The sequence below is a fragment of the Struthio camelus genome, chromosome 4 (assembly GCF_040807025.1).
Source record: "Struthio camelus isolate bStrCam1 chromosome 4, bStrCam1.hap1, whole genome shotgun sequence".
Lineage (NCBI taxonomy): Eukaryota > Metazoa > Chordata > Aves > Struthioniformes > Struthionidae > Struthio > Struthio camelus.
In genome coordinates this window covers 58,788,736-58,812,012 of record NC_090945.1, presented here as the reverse complement: position 1 = coordinate 58,812,012, position 23,277 = coordinate 58,788,736, and the positions used below count along the sequence as shown (strand labels likewise).

At 40.9% G+C, this 23,277-nt stretch overlaps 1 protein-coding gene across 16 annotated transcripts in view; it reads left to right on the top strand.

Moving 5' to 3' along the window:
• GABRB1 (gamma-aminobutyric acid type A receptor subunit beta1) overlaps positions 1-23,277 on the top strand; it is a 169,015-nt gene that overhangs the window by 118,126 nt on the left and 27,612 nt on the right. For all 16 annotated transcript variants that reach the window (XR_011141070.1, XR_011141069.1, XM_068942993.1 and 13 more), the window contains one exon: positions 1,677-1,759. Coding sequence is in view for 14 of the 16 variants with exons in the window: in XM_068942993.1 (XP_068799094.1) it covers positions 1,677-1,759 (83 nt within the window). In the remaining 2 variants the exon portion in view is untranslated. The remainder of the gene's footprint in view (positions 1-1,676; positions 1,760-23,277) is intronic.

Sequence of the window (23,277 nt, the reverse complement as noted above, 5' to 3'; positions counted from 1 at the left end):
ATAAACCTGCTAGTTGATACAAATGGACTAAATTACCATAAAGGCTGATTTATTAATTGAGATCAAAACATTACCCTATGAAACCTTCATTAAAAAGTATTTAACTGTGACTGATGGTAGTATATTGTTGTGTATGATTATTAGGTCGTAAAGTCTGACAAACACCTTTTCATTGCTTTTCAATAGGATATGTTTGGTACAAGGATGAATAAATGAGGTTGTATCTCTGTTGAAGTCCTCGACCTTTTCCATAACAAAAGCAAGACACCATTAAGAGACATGGAATTCAATTTAATGTGCAACATGTGAGACTCTCAAAAATCAGCCTTAGAGAAACAGCATAATTATAACATCTCCATGGCACTTTAAGCGTTGTTCCACAGTATTTTCATGGACTGGTTCTTGTAACAGGGCTTGCTAGACAAGCCTTGAATACAGGTAGATAGATGGATTTCGTAGATTTAGGAAACTTGAGGCATGCCACAGTAATGAAGCATGTGGCTTTTTTTTTTTAATTCCGTCAATTCTATGACAGCAAGAATTATCATCCCAATACAGCACGTGTGTTGCTTAATTTTCAGCACATCAAAAGTAAAATCTTCAGCTGTGTTCCGGCACCATAATTAACACAAAATAGGGATAACAGGACCAAAACCAGATCAAGAAAGAGGCACCTTCCTTTCTCAGGTAGGAACTGTTGGAGAGAGAGACCAACACATTTTCGAGCCAACTTTGCCCATTCACACCTTCAAAAGCTGTATAAGCATTTAGTAACCCCTTTATCACCCTAAGGCAAATGCAGCTGCTAACGCACTTCTGTGGAACCTATAAAATGAACCATAACTCAGCGCTGTACACAGTCCTCATGCAGCCACTTAACCTTCTTCTCAAATTTCACATGCTTAGCAGCAAGCATTTGTTTAGATGCTCAGAGATTTATAGCCTAACAAAAGGAGAGAAACTGGCCTTCCACGCAGACTTAGCCTGTTAAGAATACCTTCAGTGACTGAATGTCAACTAAAATGCCTTCTAGAATGAATAAGGAATTGGAAAATCTAGGCTATATTGTAGCTGTTCTCTCAATGTTCATTCAGTATTTGCCAGAGAATGTTACAGTTCATGAGTTTTTGATTACATCATGTAATTTCGAAGAGGCAACTTTCTGTTATCATAGGTAATGGATAAATTGGTTGTGAAAACAAAAATGATGGGTTAGATATTACTAGTATTCTACAGAATGAATGATATAGAACAGTGGTATGTAAAAAAATGGAAAAAAAAACCCCATCATCCATACATGAGTTATAAATAAAAATATATGCAACACAATTTGAAGACATCTTAACTAACAGAATTAAAAAAATGAGATGTCCAAGTAGAGGTCTCATCATTAAATCTTCTTCAAAATATTACATGCTTTTGCACGTAAAGATTTCAGTCGAAATCCTGCTCTCTGATTTTTAGCATATGGTCTTAAGCTTTATACAGTAACCAGTATATTGTTTTATATAAACAGTTTAATCATCCTTTGCAAGTTATTCTGTATGCCAGGAGTCTATGTGCACAACCAGGCTGTATTTAAACCAAAAAAAGCCACTGTAGAAAAACTTGCTCTCTCAAACAAGTAAAGTGTGGTTTCAAATCTCATGGCTTTTTTCCCTCTCATCCTCTTACAGGATCACAACAACAGCTGCTTGTATGATGGATCTACGCAGATATCCTCTGGATGAACAAAATTGCACGCTAGAAATTGAAAGCTGTAAGTTACTGGAGGGAGAGGGTTGGCCAAGTTACAAGTTACAGTGGGTTGAAATGCGTTCCCAGGTTTGAGAGACAGTAGGCATTTGTTCTAATCCTGCACTTCCAGTGAGTTTGCAAACTGAAAATATGTAGTACATTTCTGTAGCACATAAGCCAAAACATGCTTAATGCACAATATTTGGTTGATGCAAGCTTGTAAGATGTCTTTTCAAAGTCTTCTGTCAAGTACAGAAGAGTTTCTTGATGATTAGATAAGAGAACAACAGAACATTGGCCGTCTCCATTGCCTACTCGTCACAGAACCCTGATAAATTACTTCACATCAGTGCATTCATCTGTAACATCAAGATTAACATCCACCCAAAAAGGTGTTGGAAGTATTGTTCAATTATTTACCTATGCACCTGGAGGTTATAAAAGGAAAAACTTGATTTTTCAACATAGAGGTTAATAAGAGCCTTGCCATTGTCTTCAATGAGCTCGCTTCAAGGCTCCCATTTAAAAATTCTTATCATTAGTATAGTCTTTAGAACTGTTACGATGATAACCTCTAATGAAATGCCTCTATCTTGAGGTTTTTGAAAAGAATTTTTATTCAGTTGCTGGTCAAATCAAAATGGAATACACTGACAGAGAGAGAGCAGTCTATCTAAACAAACTCGTTAAGACTACATAAAGCAGAGAGCAGGGCAAAATAATGCAGCAGTTTTCTAAGCACTTCCATTTGTCATATTGCAACTCTTACAGGCTAACACTGTTAAAGTGATATTTTATTATAATAATACTTCTCTCTAAAGTGTCAGGTTCTAGAAAAGATTAACAGTTTTCCCCAAAATCTGCTATTTTGGTTTAGCTTGCTGAAGGGAAAGAACAGAGGTTTAGCGTTCACATCTCTGTTTAGATGGATAGTGCAACGTAATCAGGGAAGCAACCTGATCCAGGAGTTAAGGGTTCTTCCTTACCTATGCAGAACATTTCCTACTATCTATATCATCAATAAAAACAATATTTTCATCATTTGTAGCACATCCCATTATCTGAAGAAACTCATGATGGTAGTTTTGGCTCTGAATTGAAAAGAGGTTAAATTCCAACAAATCTCATAGGGTGAATTTCACAAAAAACTCTATTAATCTTCAGTTGTTTAGGCTTGACAAATAAAAACAGTGTCATAGCGTCAAATCACTGTAGAAAGTGTAGAAAAGTAGAGGTAGAAAATGTTTTAATGGTATAGTAAAACAAATATAAAATGAATAAGTCTTAACCAAGAAAGATAAAATCACTTTGAGCCTTAGAAAATGTTCCTATGAAAGATTTCAGTTTATTTTGCAGCCTCTGAAATAAAACTACAGAGGTTTTCATGACTTGTAGTATTCGTAAATGTTATACATCTCAACGCATCTGTGAGGTGGCTGTTGTTTTTCTATGTCAGGCAGAGAAAAAAAAAACACACAGTAGGTCTATAGCAGATGAGGCAAGATGGACTCTCAGCCCGATATTTATGCTTGTTTATAACATCTAATTGGTGGCACCAGTAAGAAGGAAATTTTTACTCTGATGCCTTATTTTAAGCACTAAAATGGGCACATTCAAAATTGCCCTCTGTGATGAAGTGTATTCTGTTCCTTATGTAAGTGCATAATCAATACCAGCCTTACTATAAATCAGTGGAGGTGCAGCTTTTCATTTAGATTCTGAATTGCTTGGTAAGAAATTTGAAATGTTTCTCCAAGAATTATTTGCTTTTGCTGCTTTTCCTGGATTGTCAATTTATAGTGATTTTAGAAATTCTCTGCTAGGTTAAGAACAACAAACTTTTTATTATGCCAACAAAAGATTTCATTCAAGTAAGCACTCACAGTAGGTTTAATGAAAATTACTTTTATTGAAGAGCATTTTCTGAATAGAATCTGCTCATTTATTACTTTAGAGATGCAAAAATGGCATCTTTTACTTTTAAGAACCTAGCATTTTGGTACTGCAGATAGACATGTTGCAAAGGGAAGCAGGGATACAGCGTTCTCAAGATTACCTGTGAAGTACCTCAATAGCTGCAGGCATGTGTCACCACAACAGCTTATTCTCTGTTCCTTATTCAACACATACCAGGCATACTAGTTATGCACTGCAGGAAACCCACCACAACAGACAAAGTAGCATGGCAAGCAATGCAAGGTAATTTTGCATGTAATTAACACCTGTGTTAGGCAAACATGCATCAGCCTTCCCTGTACATCTGCTTTCAGTTAACCCCATCCATATCTATAATCGCTCTGAGTATACTGAAGCACGGCAAACCCACGCCCCTGTGTAAGAATGCATATGTGGCCATTCTGTGTATGAATGCATATATGGCCATTTTCTTCTCATTCTTAACAGGTCATGCATTCTTTGCGTTTGGAGAATAAGTCTTTGCTTGATTTTCAAAATAAAACACATCATACATTTTTTCAGTAACTTTTCTACCCAGCTCTAACAGAGGAAACGGATATAAATGCAGTACCACAGCAAACAAAATTAGCAACTTCGTACTGAAGAGACATGAGTTTGTTTGCTGGGAGGTAGCTGACTTGAAGACTCCAGTCCAGCCATGACTAAAGCTGATCAAAGTACACAGGCGTTTTATCAGTTAACTGCTCTAATAACTGGAGACCAGACTGATACTCAGCTGGTTCATATGTCTTTATTCACAAACTTTCACACAAGCAAAGCTTTGTAGGGATGAATGCTCAGTGAGAATGACTTGGATATTATCGCTAGACCTCATCAAGAATCAGAATTAGCATCAGATGGAATAAGCAATTAAAAGGCTAACAAGTCTAATCAAGGGTGAGAGAATACCATGTCACTCATGTGGCTAGTCACATGTACCCAAAGGAAAATTGCTTTCCAGACCTTTTGAACACTTGCTATAAATAATTCATGTCTCCAAATATATGTTGATTTGTTAATATTTGTTCAGCCGATCCAAAGAAACCAACAAAATCTTTATTCACAATTTGCCCATAGGACAAAATTGGCAGAGTGCATTACTTGTGATCAATCTTTAGCTCTTTCTGCTATCAACTGAATGATTTCCAAAAGCACAAACATGCTTAACTGCTACTGAAAGTCTACAGGTATTAGAAGTGTCAGGAACACTGGAAATCTTTGACAGTTTTCCACCTAAAATAAATATTCCAACACACCACAGCTTTTCTCCTCTGAATCTCTAAAAGTCTTGAAAATTATTGACAAGATACCTGGAAGAAGAACATTCTGGGCAGAATTCCAGAAACTAGGCTGCATAATTCTTTCCTAGGTATTTGAGTATAAATAAGCCTGTTGTCCCGAGTACTTAGCGCTTAGTAATACCCATTGATTTCCTTGAGAGCTGCTAGGGCATGGAGTAGGGAGGGTGTAGAAACAGGTGACAACCATGGGCACTGCCTCCCTGTTAGTACCGCATACGCCTGGCATGTGACATTTTCTTCTATGACAAAACTGGTGTAAGAGATTCCCACCCTCAACCTCTCATTCCAGTTCCTGCACGCCGCTCTAGCAGTTCAGCTTTCTGTTATGGCAGCTCTGTAGCGCCAGGATGAAAATCAAATCGTTGTGTTCTTGGTTAAAAAATACCTCCTAGGAAGAAAAAATCTTACCCATCTCAATTCTGAGAGGGACAGGAATTAAATACAACCCAGGGCAGAATGATTCCTTAAATAAGGACCAGGGAAGGCAGTGCTCTGATATCACCGCTAAGCAATCTTGGAAGTGCCTGTGTAACAATAAGCAGCATTTCTCACCACTAGACATATACTGTGCACTATGTGCGCCATCAGACCATCTCCAAAGCATGGGAAAGTGATTTTGTGCAGTCCTACATTGTGTGCAGTGATATGGTTTAACCCACATGGGATTAAGTTCCAGAGCAGTATGGTTCACAGAAACCATTATTACCTGCTTCACAGAATCACAGAATCGTTTAAGTTGGAAGGGACCTCTGGAGATCATCTAGTCCAACCTCCCTGCTCAAGCAGGGTCACCTAGAGCACATTGCCCAGGATCACACCCAGACGGGTCTTGAATATCTCCAGGGAAGGAGACTCCACCACCTCTCTGGGCAACCTGTTCCAATGCTCTGTCACCCTCATGGGAAAGAAGTTTTTCCTCAGGTTCAGATGGACCTTCCTGTGCTTCAGTTTGTGCCCGTTGCCTCTTGTCCTGTTGCTGGGCACCACGGAGAAGAGATTGGCCTCATCCTCTTGACACTCCCCCTTCAAATACTTGTACACGTTGATGAGATTGCCTCTCAAGCTTCTCTTCTCCAGGCTGAACAGGCCCAGCTCTCGCAGTCTTTCTTCATAGGAGAGGTGCTCCAGTCCCCTCATCATCTTTGTAGCCCTCCGCTGGACTCTCTCCAGTAGTGCCGTGTCTCTCTTGTACTGGAGAATGCAGAACTGGACACAGTAGTCCAGGTGAGGCCTCCCCAGGGCTGAGGAGAGGGGCAGCATCACCTCCCTCCACCTGCTGGCAACACTCTGCCTAATGCACCCCAGGAGACCATTGGCCTTCTTGGCCACAAGGGCACACTGCTGGCTCATGCTTAACTTGTTGTCCACCAGCATTTCTTAACAGAATTTTTATCATTGATGCTGACAGTAACCAGTGTGAACTTGATGCATGCAGAAAGAAAACAGTAAATGAAACTAAACACAGATAGCAGAGACCTCTATGCAATACTAATAGTGTAGCCCTAACTCTGATAGCTCTCAGCAGCATGTAATCTGATGTAAAAATAACATGTCTGATCTTCAGCAGGTGAAAATTGGCATGGCTCCATTTACATCCACCTAACCACCACAACTTGCATTAACTGAGAATCTTGTATGTCTGATTTTTTATTAGTCTTCTCAAATGTTTGTTCCAAGTGGATGCTCTTTCCTCAGCTTCATCCTTTAAATTAGATTTGATCAGCAGAGGCACTGTAAATGAGCTTGGAAATGAAGATGAACATTTATGAGAGAGTCCAAAGCCTGCAGAAAACGCACATGACAATTAGGAATTTAAGCAAAAAGACAAAGCCTGGGCAATAAACCAAGTCAAAGGCCTGTATAGGCATGGAAAATATCTATTCTGCATTAGACATGTTACAGGAATAGCTATTAAATTGATTCTCACTCACCTGCAGATGTAAATGCATGGCTTTCAGGTAGGTGCACACCTGCACATGCAATCACACAGCAGTATGACTGCTTAGAAACAGCAAGCAAAAGCCTAACAAACAAATGCCTAGACACTAGAGTGTGGCCAAGATGGATCATCTGTCCCTCACCCCATTGTTAAATGCCCCTAAAAAGAAAACAACTTTATGAATCAATCAGAATTTTTCTCTCTTCTTCTAATCCCATGTGCAAGTAACCTAGGGCTGATGAATGGTTCCATGAACAAGAGATTCTGGCAAACATGTCTGCTAACAGATTTCACACTTTGATTCACAAGTGTTATGCACTGCACTGTGCTGTCTCCCTACGTTTCAAATCTGGTCTCCTTTCTCGATAGAGTCTTGCTGATTTACCAAGGGTCAGACTGTGGCTGGGCTGTGCATGAATGTGAGTTCAGAAAAGCTGCTGAAGACAGTGCCCCCTCTACCTTCCCATTGCTAACTCTCAAAATGAGAGCTTCATCCTAGAAGGGTGGCAGGAAGGTGGCACCCAAGTGAGTTCTCTCCCCATCCCAGTATGCTTCCCCCCATCTAAACCAAGCAATCTGAAGACACATTTGGCCCTTCAGAAAGCTCAGTGCTTCCCAGTGCATTCACTGTAGCAATGTGTAGCAATTCTGTAGCAATGTGTAGCAATTCTGTAGCAATGCCAGAGCGCACCAGTATTATAGTACGTACAACCTGGTCCTCTCCAGTAAATGTCTCTGCGTTTTTAAGGGAGACTTTCTCTTGCTGTAAGAGCATGCTCTGGAGATGGCTTGCTCTTAAGCTACTCAGAGAGGAGATGAACATAGCATGATCTGTGAATAGAAAAGCAGTAACTCATTCCACCTCACAGGGATGCTGTGGAAATTAGCCAGAGACAATCCCCTGAAAATCTAAAGTGCTAAGAGTTGTCCTTACTGATGCCAACCTGCAAGTAATAGAATGCACTGCAAATAGCAGCAAAACAACTATTCCAGACAGGAATGGGAAAAGTAGCATATAATCAGGACACTGGTCTAATGTCTCCAAGAGAGCAGCCAAAGCAATGCTAATATATGCTTATATTGAGCCAGTAGATTATTTTCATTAAAATACATATATTTCTAGCTTTTTTGAAGCTCTCTTACATGACTGCAGAGGCTATTTCTGCACAGCTGACGATCAGAGAAATGTATACATTTAGGAGTAGGAAAACATTTTGGTTGTACATGTTCCTTCACACAAGTTTTCAGTGCTTAGCTCAAGCAGTTCACTGTATTTCAAGAGGTAGAGGCAGATGTAGAGGCAGATGGGGAGACACATGAGAAGCTTTTTTCTTATTCCAGTGCTGAATAGTGTGATGGCCACTAGAAACATCTGTGTATAAAACCAGAAGATTTTATAATTGGAAAAGCTTTGTCAGCATAGCTGGGGTATATGATAATCCATTTCTCATAGGTTAGCATTAAGGACAGTTTGAGCAGGGGGGTTGGAGTAGATCATCTCCAGAGGTCCCTTCCAACCTCAATCATTCTGTGATCCTGTGACAGAGGAGATTGTGTTCTTGGCTGGAGGTTACCCAGAGCACTTGGCACTATCATGTGAGCGCTAATGGATGTCACTTTGGCAATTTAAGATGTTAAATCCCCCAGCTGTTTGTTTCTACTGTACCAGGTAGCCTCTGGCAAGGGGTAGAACTAAATGCTTAACAGTGAGCTATAGCAGTTCTACAACCAGTACTTTGGCACAAGCCCATTTTCGTTGGCAGCTACGCTGTGGCAGGCTCTGAACTGGCATGGATGAGGTGCAGACACACGTCTCGTCTGATAAAGGTGCAGACAGGGAGAAGGCAGACAACCAGAGACGGTAATATCAAACTGCCGCAGCTAAATCTTCCAGAGCTAGTCTGTCAGAGACCTTTGACTGCACACAGCTGCCCCACTCTAAGATCTTTCATTACAAATACAAGCGTTGATCTCACTGCACCAGTCAGAAAATGGGGAACTGTTATTACTCTAGTATTCTTTGTACCTTTGAAGTTGCCAGTATGATACTCACAGCATGACCCTATGGACTAGCTTGTGTCTGAATTGCACTCAGCAAAAAAAAAAAAAAAAATGTTAGCAGAGAGCTCCATTCCATCAATAAATTAAATCCACACTTGGGCCTCTGTTCTAGCATCCCCCCAACTTAAGTGAAATGTGGTTCATTGTCGCAAGAGAGGGAGGGCCAGACTGTGCTCCCATTTGGCAAAGTATTGGATTTACTGGCAAGCTACTGTGTGTTACAGGTCTGAGCAGATTATCAGAACTGTCCCTTCTGGCCTTAAAAATTGCATCTCTATGACAACTGTAATGCTGCAGCATGATTCAGGAAGCTACACTGCAACGTTGAACCATGCTTTAACCTTGTAAGTAGCACTGTTAGTAACCAGTTCTCTTATGTGGGAGAACTGAACAAGCACAGAGAAGCCTGAAAAGAGCGAGCTAGGGAAAAAGAAAGATTTATTTAGTCAGGTACAGTATAGAAAATGGCAATTCTGCCTTGACTCCATTGTTTTTGCAGCCCTCTCCACGTCATATGGAAATAGACATAACACTAAATACATGTAAAGCTTGAATAAAATAGCAACCAACTTAAAGTGATACTGCAGTGGATCGATAAAATATTTCATTGGAATCCTAAATCGTTTGTTGCCAGAAAAAAACAAACCTAAACCTTCCTACCTAAACCTTCATTATCACCTCTGTTGGCACAGAGTGGTCTGACAGAATGAGATTTGAACAGATTTATCACAGCTCCCTGCTTGAGACAAGATTGCATTGATCCAGAACATGATTGCATTTGAACTAGCAAGGATATAAGAACCTACATCTCAAACAAAAAGGGCTATTTTTATTACAGCTGAAAAACTTGTCTTAAATCCAAGCTTTCGCAGACAGCTTTTTCTTTGTCTGTCTGCACGCACCAGATATTTAGCAATTTATTCATGCCTGACAGTAAAAATTCACTAATGAATACGAGTGTGCTAGTATGAGAGGCAGCCTGATCTTTGAGCTGGATCTACCCATGCCTTTTCCCTAACTAAAAAACTACTAAAGTAGTACCAAAGTAGTTTTTTAGTTTGGTATCCAAAAACTACCAAAAGGGCTTCTCATCTCATCCTGCTTCCTCCCGCCAAGCATAATCAATTGCTTCCCCAAAGGCACCATTTCCCCCCTTCCAAACAGGTCTGCTTTAGCCGGAGAGCAGCAGTCAGGACAAGGCAGATATGAAGCTCTCCTCCAGCCTGCCCAGCCACACATCCATATCGGAATGAACAGTGACAACACAGCAAGTGGGGGGTTGGGATGGGGGAATCAGTGAGCAACAGTTTTATCCAAGGGATTGCTAAAATCCAGCCTATACATTTGGTACACAGTCCTTTACATCGCATCTTGCTCCCAGCCGTCAGTCCTGAGGCACCGCTGAGGTGCAATGTAGGATTCTGTTGCTCAGGGTATTCTAAAAGCAAGTTGCGAGGTATTGTGAGCAAAACAGTCTTGACTCAGGGAATTTCAGTAAATTTAGTTTATTGCCAATTAACTAACCTAATTACTGATTCAGGTATTGAGAAACAAAGACAACAAAAAATTAAACAGACGCTTAAGGTAACACCTTCTTTCCCCTTTCCCCAGGCTGAACTTCAGTCCAAGACCTCTCCTCCCCCCTTCCTCGTCTCCACTTCCCTTGTTTTCAACCAGATGTTACACCCGGGCCCTCCAAATCCCTTTGGTGAGGTGACAGATGGTGCAGGAGCTGGTGTCAGTGTCTAGTAGTTTCCAGTAGCTCCTACTGCTTACTCTTTTCTTCCATTGCTCTTTGCTTCTTGTTTGTTTCCTCTGCTCCAGGACAGGTTCCTCCACAGGCTGTGTCATTTTGAGAGTGTCTCTGCTCTGGTGTGGGTTCCTCCACAGTCCCCTTGGTGGGGGGAGGAATCCTTGCTTCATCATGGGTTCTCCAAAAGCCACAGTCCCTTCAGGGGTGTTCCTGCTTCCATATGGGTTTCTCCACCAGCCACAATCCCTTTGGGAGGTATCCCAGCTCTGGCGTGTAGCACCTCCTTCCAAGAGTGCGCCTCCAGCCGTGTCACCAACAACGTCTCCTTCTGCTTTGCTCTTCCATATCACTTTTCCAAACAAGTCTCTTCCCACTTCTCCTCACATGTCCCATTTATCTCCCATGCCTGCTCTCACTCGTGTCCTCATATGTCCCCTCCTGTTTCTCCTGCCCCTGGCAGCTACTGCCTTTTCTTAAATATATGTGAGCAGAGGTGCCAGGTGCTCCTCTGGCTGAAGTTTTGGCATACAGGGGGCTGTTTTCATCTGTTTCGGAGCTGGCTGGACCCAGCTGTGACCAGCACAGGGCAGTTCACAGCCTCCTTCCAACACCAATCACCCTTGTAGCCCCCTGCTACCAAAACCCTGCCATTTATGCCTAATACACAAGGCATGGCTCTTTCTCAATTGGAAACAAACCTGGAAGGAGACTCAACCCTCCGCCTTTCCTAAGACTTTCAGTCTTTCTGACATTGCTAATGAAGGCAACTTCCACCCCTCACAGTTTGTGTTCTACCGCATCCATAATTGAAGAGCCTCTCTGATTCACCCACTTGGCAAACTTCCCTTACCCCCTCATGAGACACATCAGCCATAATCCTGTATCTCAGCCTGTGTCACTTCCCGCAGGCCCTGCAAACCCTGAGGATAGCAAACGTCATATTCACAACATCTTCAATTGCACTGAGAAGCTATGCGTTCCTCCTCTTTGACTTGTCTCTGTTTATTACAGTTTAGAATAAGAACACTTTTCTTCTGGCCAATTTCTTTAAGTAAGTGCTCTAAAATACATAGTCATCCTTAAATTACTTTCAAGCTTGGTATACTGTAAAGAGGGAAAGTGGGATATCTGTTCCAAAAGAGAAATCATTCCAACAGTGAGATCTTTCTGAGGTTAACACATTCTAGCATCTATCTGTAAATACCTTAGGATTAAACCACAGCTCCAGCCAGGCTGCAAATGCTCTCCATCTTTTAACATACCTGCTGCACAGCACATGTTGTTCCTGGGGAAGAACAACAGTAGGACGCAGGAAAGGGCTGGACTGTCTAAACAGAGACATTTCAGTCAGGAGCCAAACAAAACACACAATGTGAATGTGAAGGCCACAGCAGTTCCTACTTGCCCATCTTCCTGGGAGCTATGAAGGCACACCAGAGTCACTGACCCTATCAGTGTCATTCCAGATCTGACATTTTCAGAAAATGAAGCAAAAGGGAAAAGGCTACTGTAAATTTCATGTGGTAAAAGTGTTCCAAAGGTGTTTTTTATTTGGGAAAACGTATAACCTAAGTACAGAGGATTCAGCAGATTACTTTTTAAAAGAAGATAAATCATGTATGCAGAAGAAGAGGAAGAAGCGTAAGTTCAAAGATAAATAGAAAAAGGGTGTAGGAGGAGGAATTGGTTTACAGGGGAGGGAGTAGAAATAAGGGTGAGAGAAGCAGAGCGTTTCACAAAAAGGAGAGACATCATGCTGCCAGGAGCTCTATTTTCTCTTTTGTCCCACTTGTTGGAATCTGGGGTATTTGAATACTTCTTCCCAGCTTCCCTCAGGAGATTCACTGTCTTGGGTTTTCTGAACTTTTGGGCATTTCTGAGCCAATCTTTCTGTCGCCTGTGAGCTGAGCTCTAGAAGACACTGTCCTTATACAGGTATGTGAGGTCTAATTCCTGCCTTTCTTTCTGCTCCTCACAACAGTCCAGATTAAAGGGAGGTGCTTATCATGTTGAGAGTCAGGAGCTGAGTCTCTCTGTGCCTGGCGTGCAAGTTCTGAGCTCTGGGGCGTAAACCCCTCTCCCCAAGTACTGCAGGGAAAATAGGAATGCCAAATTGTACATCAAAAAGAGAGAACTGAGAAATGGCTGTATACTTAAGAACATGCAGGCTTGATATGTACTCAGGCTCCAACACTATCACAGGGTAAGGAGGACACTATAAGGCAATTGAATGAACCAGACCATTCACACCTTTTGGATTACGCATAAATCCAAGGCGTATTTGCATATAGATGAGAATGGCACACAAAAGGACATGCCATTTCATAACTGAAAAATCCTTTCCAGTAAGGGTTGACCCTTCCAAGTGTTCCGACATCTGTGTTTACTTAGAGCTGCAGTTCAGGTCTGACTAACAGCAGTACCATCTCAGCTAAAGGCATGAACATGCTCTTCTTCCCGGGCAGTGCACAATACAGTTATACAGTACATTGACTTCTATATCAAAGCTGGCTTAAAAAGTTGTCATTGCTTTTTGCTCCTTCATTTATATAATAAAATTGTTTGGGAAGCTTAGCCAGAAGCCTAGATCAGTGAAAATAATCCAGCTGAAAAAATGTTTTCCTCCCACTTCCTCCCAAAGCACTTTCACGTACATTTATTGCACATGTGTGCATTCATTGATATTTCCTGTCAGTGAATTATTTGGGAACAAGTATACTTACTGGCTTTGTTTCCACAATTCTTCTCTCTTTGTATAGCAGTAGCTCACCGGTCTTGACGTGTGGAAGTAGGTAAGTGGATAGTTCTTTCAGTGCAACTGTCTATCAGCAACACCCTTCACAAAGCACACAGAGAGATGAACTTTTATTACCTTCCCTCCCGCCTTCTTCCCTAGTCCTGCAGGCCCCAAGCTGGGCAGGCCTGGGGATTGCAACCGGGGTCAGTCAGGATTCCAGATCACCAGGCAAGTCCACAGTGATGTGGCAGGTCCCAGGTCAAGCCAGAAAGTCAGACTATAGCTCAGGGTCTAGGTCATCAAGGCACAGGCACAGGGCGGAGGGTGAAAGCCCCACCTTAAAAGCAACTCCTAAGAAGAAGGGGGAGAGGGAAGGGGCATTGAAGCTCCTTCCAACTTTATCTTAAAAGGTCTTATCAGGGAGCTGGCCTTGAGCATAGCCAGCTACACTCTTCAAGACAGTGCATTCCAGGCCCTGACAGCTAATGCACAGCAGTCCATAGCTGAACAAGATGTTCTTGGAATAACAGTCAGGTCTCTTGCCCTGTTTTATCACGTTGGAATTAATGGAGCTATTAATACAACTATAATATTTATTATGTTGATAGATACTGCAGTGTTCATTGCATGAAGGGCTTTTTCCACGTGCTTAAGAGTAGCAGTTAGTGTTTTGCTGAGAACCTGAGGCTGTATGGAAAAGCAGAAGTGAAAGCAGTACAATTGTGTATCTGATACACAATTCAGATTACTGTGTTATGATCAGGATAACAGAAAACAGACTTTAAGAAATACCTAAACACAGACAGTAAGCCCTTAGAGATTAGTTCATAGTGGCTACACAGTACATACAGCCTCATGGAAGGTAGCATAAAGGTATTAAATCTAGAACATGAGGAATGTGAAACGAAGTTGCAGTTGAACAAAATTAACTTTGCCATTCATTAAAAACACTTTTCAAACAATCTCTTCAATTTCCTTTAGTGCAACGTAATTAATTTTGATACAAACTTCTGCAAGCAAATATAGTAAGAGGATAGGTCTCCACAACGTTTGCTAATTTGTCATGTGCTATGAAAAACACTCCTGCAGGCATTAGTAACAGCAATCTTATGAAGGGGGCAATTCTGTCAGTCTTTCCCTGACATCTGCCGGCCGAAAGTGGTCTGAAATTCTTAGCATTTCGTTCAGTTCACAACAGTAACAGTGTGTATGTGTATCCCCATCAGTTAACACATCATCCATGCTTTTTTCTGTACTCCCATTGCTTCCTATTCTTTATGCTTCAGTTCACAAGGGCTCTGCCGTGGATCAGACACCTAAATTCAAGCAACGCGTTCCCACAAACCCTAACAAAGGAACAGTTATCATTGGGAAGACAGAGAAACACAGTGTTACAGCACACTTGTAAAACAAGACAGTACATAGGAAACATGCCAACAGGAGCTGGGATGGAAATCAGCATACATAGGACTTCTAGTATAATCCCATATACTGAACATTCTGACAACAAATTGACTACTGTCTGGGGAAACAATACATTTTACGAATTGAAACTCTTTAATATTAATCATCTCTAAAGACACTCAGATAATATATGCTAAGTCATTCTGTATATCCCATGTAGAATGCACACGCTGAAACTTGCATCACTACAAACTCACTTTCAGAATGATCACCCGTGGAGACTTCACATGTAGAAAGAAGTTCATGTAGATATAAAATTTCCTAATACAATTCAAATGCCACCCTTCATGGTTGCAGAGAGCGTTCTCGCAGCAAAACAGGAGGAATAATTTTGACATTAGAAATGGCATGAACATCCACAGCAGCAAACAAACAACATGGGGACAGAAAGCCTAGCATGGAGAAGAGTAGGTGGAGCTGGCCACGGTTTTTCTCAGGTATATTTTGGGAGGCAGATTCAACTATTTGTGAAACTGATAAGTTTATCAAGTCGCACTGTATTTGCTTTTTTTTTTTTTGCAGCAAAACTAAAAATACTTTCTTCTGGCTCAATTCAAGTCATTCCTTACTCCTCTTTTTTTTTAATTCAGTCACCAAGCCAAAAAAATTAATTCTTCGCAGTTCACTAGTGTTAGGCTATGGAGACTGCTCTGCTCATACACTTTGGAAGGATTACTTTCCCTGGGGGAACAGGAGTCAGTTATTGTATTTTCACAATATATTTGTACATTGCAGACAAATTTAGAAGTTACTCAGATGTTGATAGTATAGTTTATAACTTTCCCTTTCTATTAAAAAAATGGGTAGCTTGTCTCTGTATGGTTATGTAGATTTTAAGAGCAAATTCTTGACAGTCAGCAATTTAATACCCCCACAAAAATGTGAAATTAGCCAAGTCAGAGAGCTGCGTGGTGTATCTTAAACACTTTCTGTTGTACACAGCAAAATATATCATCCTTTACTTTGTACCTTTGTTATTTTAGTATCATCTCGATAGCCTCTGAACTACTGGTCGTGGACCCAAATTGTCCCCTAATAACCACAGAGGAGAGCGAAGGTGGGGGCATAGACGCTTCTCACACCAGCTTCAGCAGCTCTGAATCTTCAGTCACTCTTAATAGGCCACAAACCAGAGAAACAGCAAAAGGAATTGAATTTGCTTTTCAAAATAGGGACTGTTTTAGAGGAGGGGGAGGCAAAGGCTTGACAGTTTGCAGATGCAGTGACAGACAGTGACAGAGACTCACCTAACTCCCTTCCACTCATCACAATGCTGCACAAAGGCAATCCCCGACTGTAACCCTACAGCTTCTTAGGGATCCACTGAGCAGCTCTTTACAGAGCAGAAGACGCATTGTGGTACCTCGGGATCCTTTGTGCTTAAGTGGGCTGTGCTAAAGGGTACGTTTCCTAGATGCAGCCTCACCTCCCTCCCCATCACATGATTCGATTGCAGGGTTCCTATACTTAAGGAGAAAAGAAACTTGAGAAGCCATACATAGTGGGAGATGAGCTCTTCCCCTTCTGCAAAAGATTAGAGACCGTCTTCTGGAGAGCGGCACATCTGGAGTTTATTCTACAGGAGTAGTTGTGTATATTAGGAAAGAGTTCTGCTCTTTAATGAGCCTCCCACTGATTTCCTAGGGAGATATACATATGTACCTGGGATGAAAATGCCATGCGGTACTTTTCAGTCTCTATAATCTCCCAGTGACATTCTAAGGGGTCTTTAAGTTAATGCAAATCTGCTGCTCGCCCGGTTCAGAAATGATAGCAGACTGAAATAACTCTGAGATAGGGCTTTCCTTGATGTACTTAAGTGCCTCAGGCTCTTTCACATTACACAAGTTCTGACATTCATAGTCTGAAAAAGGGCAAACATCCCATGACTCTGGTGTCCCCAGAATGCAAGACTGTCGGCCTGGTATGATAGCTCTTGGTAACTTTCTATTAGTAAAGGAGAATATTACATTTTTTAGTCAGAGAGCAGCAGCAAAAATAAACTCTGGATGTCATTTCACATTTTTGGAAGAGCTGGCACATAGTGCTTTGCAATAATACAATTGTCCTAGGATGTTATAGCCTTAAGTACAGTTTATGCATTTACTAGTCTTCTGCCAAGGTGTGAATTGCTGTATAAAACAAAACCTAGAACAAATTGGAAGATTCAGGTACTAAGGGATTCACTTTAATTTGTGAGAATGAAGTTTTGCCCCAAATGCATCTGAGTTTACAAATACTAAACTTTGAGAAATTCTCTGTTCAGTGCCTGTACACTCTGCGTCTTGGTTGATACCTAAGGCTCCTTGACACTGCAACAACACAAATAAATAAAAAAGTAGTGCCTCAGGTCTCTAGAAAGACTGCTTAGCTGACCTAACACCACATTAACATGAAGCAGTTTTATTAAGTGGGCAGCATATTCACATGCTACTCCTCCAGGCATCAGAGATCTTATCTGCTGAACTGAGAACTGTCGGTCAGATAAAATTCTTACTACTTCTTCCATTAGCTTTCTGCTGCCCCTTTAAACAGCTTTATTTGGATCAGATTTATCTTCTGCGTAAACTTACATCCATGTTTCCTGTAGGAGTAGACTGTACAAAGAATCACTGGCCATTATGAGCAAACCTGAGTGTGTGGGAAACTTCAGGAAACCGTTTAGCGTTTCAGTTATGTCTGAAGTGTTCATCTTTTCTTTTTCCCCCCCCCAAAAGCATCATTTCTGGTCAGTGCCTGAGTGGCAGACCTCAGTTCATCAATATTCTACAGAAATTGCAGCACAAGGTTTCCCAGACTGCCAGTCCAATCTCCCTGGCCATACAGGAATTGTCTGTAGATAGGTGCACTTTTCTGTCCCTCATTCTTTTGAATATCTGTTAACACTGAAGTGCAATGCTCTTTTCTACAATGGACGATTGTCTATTAGCAGTAGATGAAAACTGAATTAGACAACAATTCATTTCATATGAGACACTGGACTCTGGGGTCAGGGCTGCGCAGCCATAGTGCTGATGGCAAGGGAAAGTGGAAAGGCAACTGTGAGCACGGAGTGCTCATGCCTCTGGGCTAATTAAACAGCAGCTAAAGGTTGCTAGATTTTTCCCCGGTAAATCTATTCCTGCTGGTAAGATGAAGTTTTGACCAATATCAAAGACTGGCTTTTAACTCAGAATGTATAGTTATGGTTAATCTCCTGAGCTATCTGTCTCCATTCTCATTCATTTATATTCTGTAAGTGCCTATGAACAGTAAATTACCTATGGAGAGCTCTTCCTGAGAAGACACATGGTTATTTAACGTATTACCATTTCTAATCCAAACCGCAGAGAACATGACTACCTATATTTGAATTCATGTTTAGGATCAAAGCCACAGAACTATTAATTCAAATATTTCACATCCTTTCTGTGGACAGGAATTTGCATCAACAAGATCAGGGGCACAGAATACGTGGAGTCCTCTGATTATAAGATACTGGACCTTTCTACGGAGCGTCTGCCCCTCCAATATCATCTAATATCAGTCCACTGATATTAGATCAGTCTGTGAGCCGCATGTCTTCCTCTACACAGATCTGCAGATACTAAGTAGATTTAGTACATTCCCTACCAGAAAAGCTCATTCTTCTACGTCAGTGTATGACATCAGCGTATTCGTTCCCTGGTGCATAAGGAAAAATAGCAGCCATAACAGTATCATGGACAGCTTGGTGTCCAAAAAGCCATGAATTTTTTCAGTGCAGAACTGCGCTCTACTCCGAAATCCAGTCTGTTGATCAAGGGAGTATGCAGCTTCTTGATTCTCATTATCGGTACAGGCTGCACAGTCATGCCAGACTTGTAAGGTCTAAAGTTTGTCTACGTACCCGTCTTCTTTGGCTTATCAGAGATTTGTCAGGGTGAAATTAATAATGTGACCTCTTGGCAAAGTATGCTGTATTCTAAGCCGTCATTGCCTCATTGCAGGAGATGGATTAGATAACCTTTCAAAGTTTCTTCTAGCCTTTTCTTTTCCTATGGCACCTTTGAGCTTTGTTCTTGCATTACTCACATTACTGAAATTGCGCAACAGAGTACTGCTAACAAGAACAGAGAAGAGTTTGCCCCAGATGTCTGCTTTTCCCTGCCAAACCCTTCAGCTATGTTTTACTAGTAACTGGACACAATTTCTTTCACTTCAGGTCTCCTTGCAAAGTGGAGATGGATCAGTTGTGGATAGCATTAAAGTCTCTCGATGAAAAGTAACTTATATTACTTTGGTAGTAACAGAATTTTGCTATTTTCTACTGTAGTTTTGCAATTTTCTACCAATCATTGCTAGCACAAGTTCAATCTCAACAACACAACCAAAAAACGCTGGTGACTTCACTGCTTAGCCCTGCTGTGTATTGCGATATGTGTCAAGGTGTTTAAAATGATGGTGGCTTATCTCAGTCCCTCAATATTGGCAAATTTCTGCAGGAGAGGACAAAGCAATCCAAGCAGCATAAGCAGTGAGAATATTTTCCATATAACTAAGACTGGAACTCAATTTAAAGCTTCAATTTTTTCCCTATAGCTAAAAATCTGTTTGCCCAGTAGAAATTTGGATGTCCTTTTTCTTGAGTTTTGGTTCTGTTGTAGGCTTGTTTTTCTCCTGCCATCCTTGACAACACAGAATACTTACCTATGGTGACAAATGTCAAGTAGATGGCAGGAAAAAAAGAATTAAAACAATGGTCAAATAGATCTGCATTCCGTTCTGTTATCTTGTAAGGTAAATAAGAGCAACATGGCTTTTTTCAGGGCAGGCTTTTTCCCCATTCTAGTCTATGGATTCATTAATGTACAACTGTTTTGTCAAGTTACGCATGCAGAAAAGTGTCAGAGTCCAGTACTCTCTGACGAGGTTTTTTTAAGTGTTCCACTTATACAGAGAGTGCAATGTTTAATATAAAAGTTTATTTTGGGGGAATTTGATGTTACAGGGGATTTTTGATTTACCAGAATGATTCAGCAGTATACTGAAATCACAGTACAAGCATATCACAGTACAAGTGTATACGCTTAACAAAATCTAGCAATTGCAATATACAGTTCAATCACAATACCAATGTGATTGCCATTACCAGCCTCAGATATGCTCGCTGTCACAATGCTGGGCGTCCCCAGTCACCGGGAAGGAACGTGTGGGTTGATGTCAGCTCAAGCCCGTTGCTCTCTTCGAAATTCCTTTGTGAGTTGTTGAGGTTTTATACTTTTTGTTGGGCTGAGCCGCATATACACTTCCGCCGTGGTGGGCTGGCTGTTTTCAGGGAGACCGTCACATTCTTTTGAACAACTCAGAAGAAACATTCACACCAGTCTAACTGATGGCTGCTAGTGGCTAACTAGTGGCTGCTTACCCAAAAGGAAGGTCACCCTCCAGCCCCCTTTGTGTTGAGATAAAGTCAGTCCTCTGTGCAACAGCAAGGATTAACGAGCCGCATCCTGCACTGTTCCTGAGCTCCATGGGGCACCTGACGCTCTGAGCCTTCTCCCGTTATAGGGGTTACTGGTCGGTCACAAAAAGATGCAATAAATGCGTAATAAACAAGCATTATAAAATGTTTTCTAAAGAAAAAAGTGATATTTTGAAAAAAGCAAAGTAGTTGGAATTTTTGTTTGAAATTAATTGAAATGGATTTATTTGAATTTCATATAGAAAAGTACTTTTGGAGTTTTTAATACTTTTTCATTCAGTTATTTTTAATTTCAACAGAATTAAATTTTCCATGTAGCTCCAAATGTTACTTTAAATTTTTCTACACGTATTCATAAATTGAAAATTCAGCTACTTATATAGTCAGAACACAAGAGAACCATGAAATTTTTTTTCTTATAGTTTATTTTAAAAAGTCCGAATGCTGGCCTAGTATTTGCTTCAGTTGTAACCTCTCTGAAAAGCTTAAGCATCTGAATTAAGTAATTAAAAAGTATTTTCACTAGCACACAGAGAGGACAACACCACTGCACAGAAATATAAGGTGTACTTGCATAAACCATGTTGGAATAAGTAAACAGCACACAGTGTCTTGATTTGTACACAGTCAGCCTTAGTCCTATTGAAAATGAAGGTCCCTTAAATGAGAGAACAGGTTTCGGCGTGACACAGTAGAACACAGAACAGATGGACCCGATTTCAAACGCTTTCTTCATGAAGTATATAACAGCTGTATCTAAATTTGGGGGAATCTGCCTGGCAGCAAAATGAGAACGCTTAGAAGTAGATCTTAATTAGTCAAATGAAATAAGTGCTCAAGGGCAAGATGCGTTCAAAATATGAGCAGAGAAAACTATGTACCATGCAATATTGACTGAAATAAATTAATTGAATGCTAGCAGCTGGACTTCGGTTGCCAGTGTTTACCTAATGTGCGTATACATAGTTCTGTTCTCTGTTTAACTTTGTAAAGCAATTCAAGTCAGAAAAACTTCCAGAATCATGGCTTAGACTGAGATACACATGACTGTATAGCAGTTTCAGATGAGAAAGAAAGAGCATGAAACTGAGGGAAGGAAACAGTGGTTTGTATGAGACTTAAAGATTCTGTACAAAATTGTACTCCTGACACTATTGAAACCTGGTTATCTCAGTCTGGTTAGTGTGAAGGAGAGGAAGTCCTTTGACTTAGCAGAAGAGGTAAGGACCATAACCTTGGACTTCCACAAAAGGTCAGTTCTCTGACACACAGATTCTGTCTTGACACACTGAGATCTCTCTCATCCAGAATCGGTCACTCCCAGCCTGCATTGTCAGGATCAGAGTAGATCAGATGTGTGGTATACATTTTGCTGCTCCCAAAGATGGATTTCTTTTCCTTCACATCAAATCAGGGGGAAGTTAAGCGTAGAAGAGAAAAGACAAAAAAAAAAAAGGAAGAAAAAAACCACAATGAATCTCACTAGAAGACATAAAGAGCTGTGGTTCAACTTTTTGCAGATTGCGATAAAGCAGGTATCGAGTGTAAGTATCCATTCAAAAGAAGGGAGAGAGTAAAAGCTCAAAATGCATAAAAGAAAAAGGCATTAAAAAAAAAGGAAGAAAGAAAAAGGCTAGGACTTCTGGCATATGCTACTGGAAAGAAACAAACCCTTTCTTCCAAGCTCTAAACTCAGAAACCATACAGGACATCCTGGTACCAGCAACAAGTGAATCTTGATGGAGGGAAAGGAAAGTTCCGAGGTTAGTCTCTTCAGGCATAATTTTGGCACTCGTCTCCTGCTGGCTAGCGCTCACGTAACGTGAAGCTGTGACTTAAGAACTTCTTTGGTTTCAACCACACAGGAGAATAGATAGAATTCAGGCAAAGAAGCAGGAAAAATGGAAGCACCTAAGCAAATAGATCCTCAGCAGTTGTAACTACCAAAAAAGTGAAAGCCCAGTTTTAAAACTCTACATTTTGGAGCCACCGAAACCAGCTTATAAACTGAGGAATTAGCTCAAAGTTTATAGAAACTCATGGATGAAGGCTGTAATATCAGGGCTGATCTGTGTGCCGGTAGCAGTTACATGTACAGTTACGCAAATATCCAGCCTGCACAAGCAGACACTGCTGTTGTCAACTGGTCAAGAGCATGTACTGCACAATTACTTTGCTAAAAAAGTTTGGACCTAGAAAGTCATTAGTATCATTGCTGCTAATTCTGAGAGAACAGATCAAAATGTCTTGAGTCCAAAGTTCAATCACTGGCGCTCCTCACTGAATCATGTGTATATAAGCGACCTCCGAGTTTTCAGTGACACTTTGGCCTCTGAAATACTATGGGCAGGTCACTTAATACTAAGCAAAATGTGTGGACACAAACAGGATTTTCTAATTGCAGTTTAACTTACATTACTTACACAAAGATGTGTAGAGTGAGAGTCTCTGAACATCTGGCTGAAAATCACCACTCCACTAATTAAGTAAGAATACAAGTCGTAGAGCCAAAAGAAATAAGACAAACAACTGTGGCTGCAGTGGAACATTTCAGACCCTAAATAGCTGTACTGTCTCAGAGTCTGCCTAGCCCATCATCTTGTCCCGGATAGCGGCCAGTTGCACAAGCCTAGGAACTAGAAAAGAACAGGGCATGTACGTAATCATACGTCCCCAGTAAACTCCTCCAGTTAGTATTCTTCAGTTTGCTACTTCTCAAGCCAGGCATAGTATCATTGTGCTTAATAACCTGGATAGATTTCTATTCCACGAACATGTAATAGCTTCTGAACAACTGTAAACGTTGGATGCCAACATCACTTCATGCAATGAGTTCTGCAGTTTATCTATACATTGTGTTTCCCTTTTGTTTCTTTCAGTCAGTCA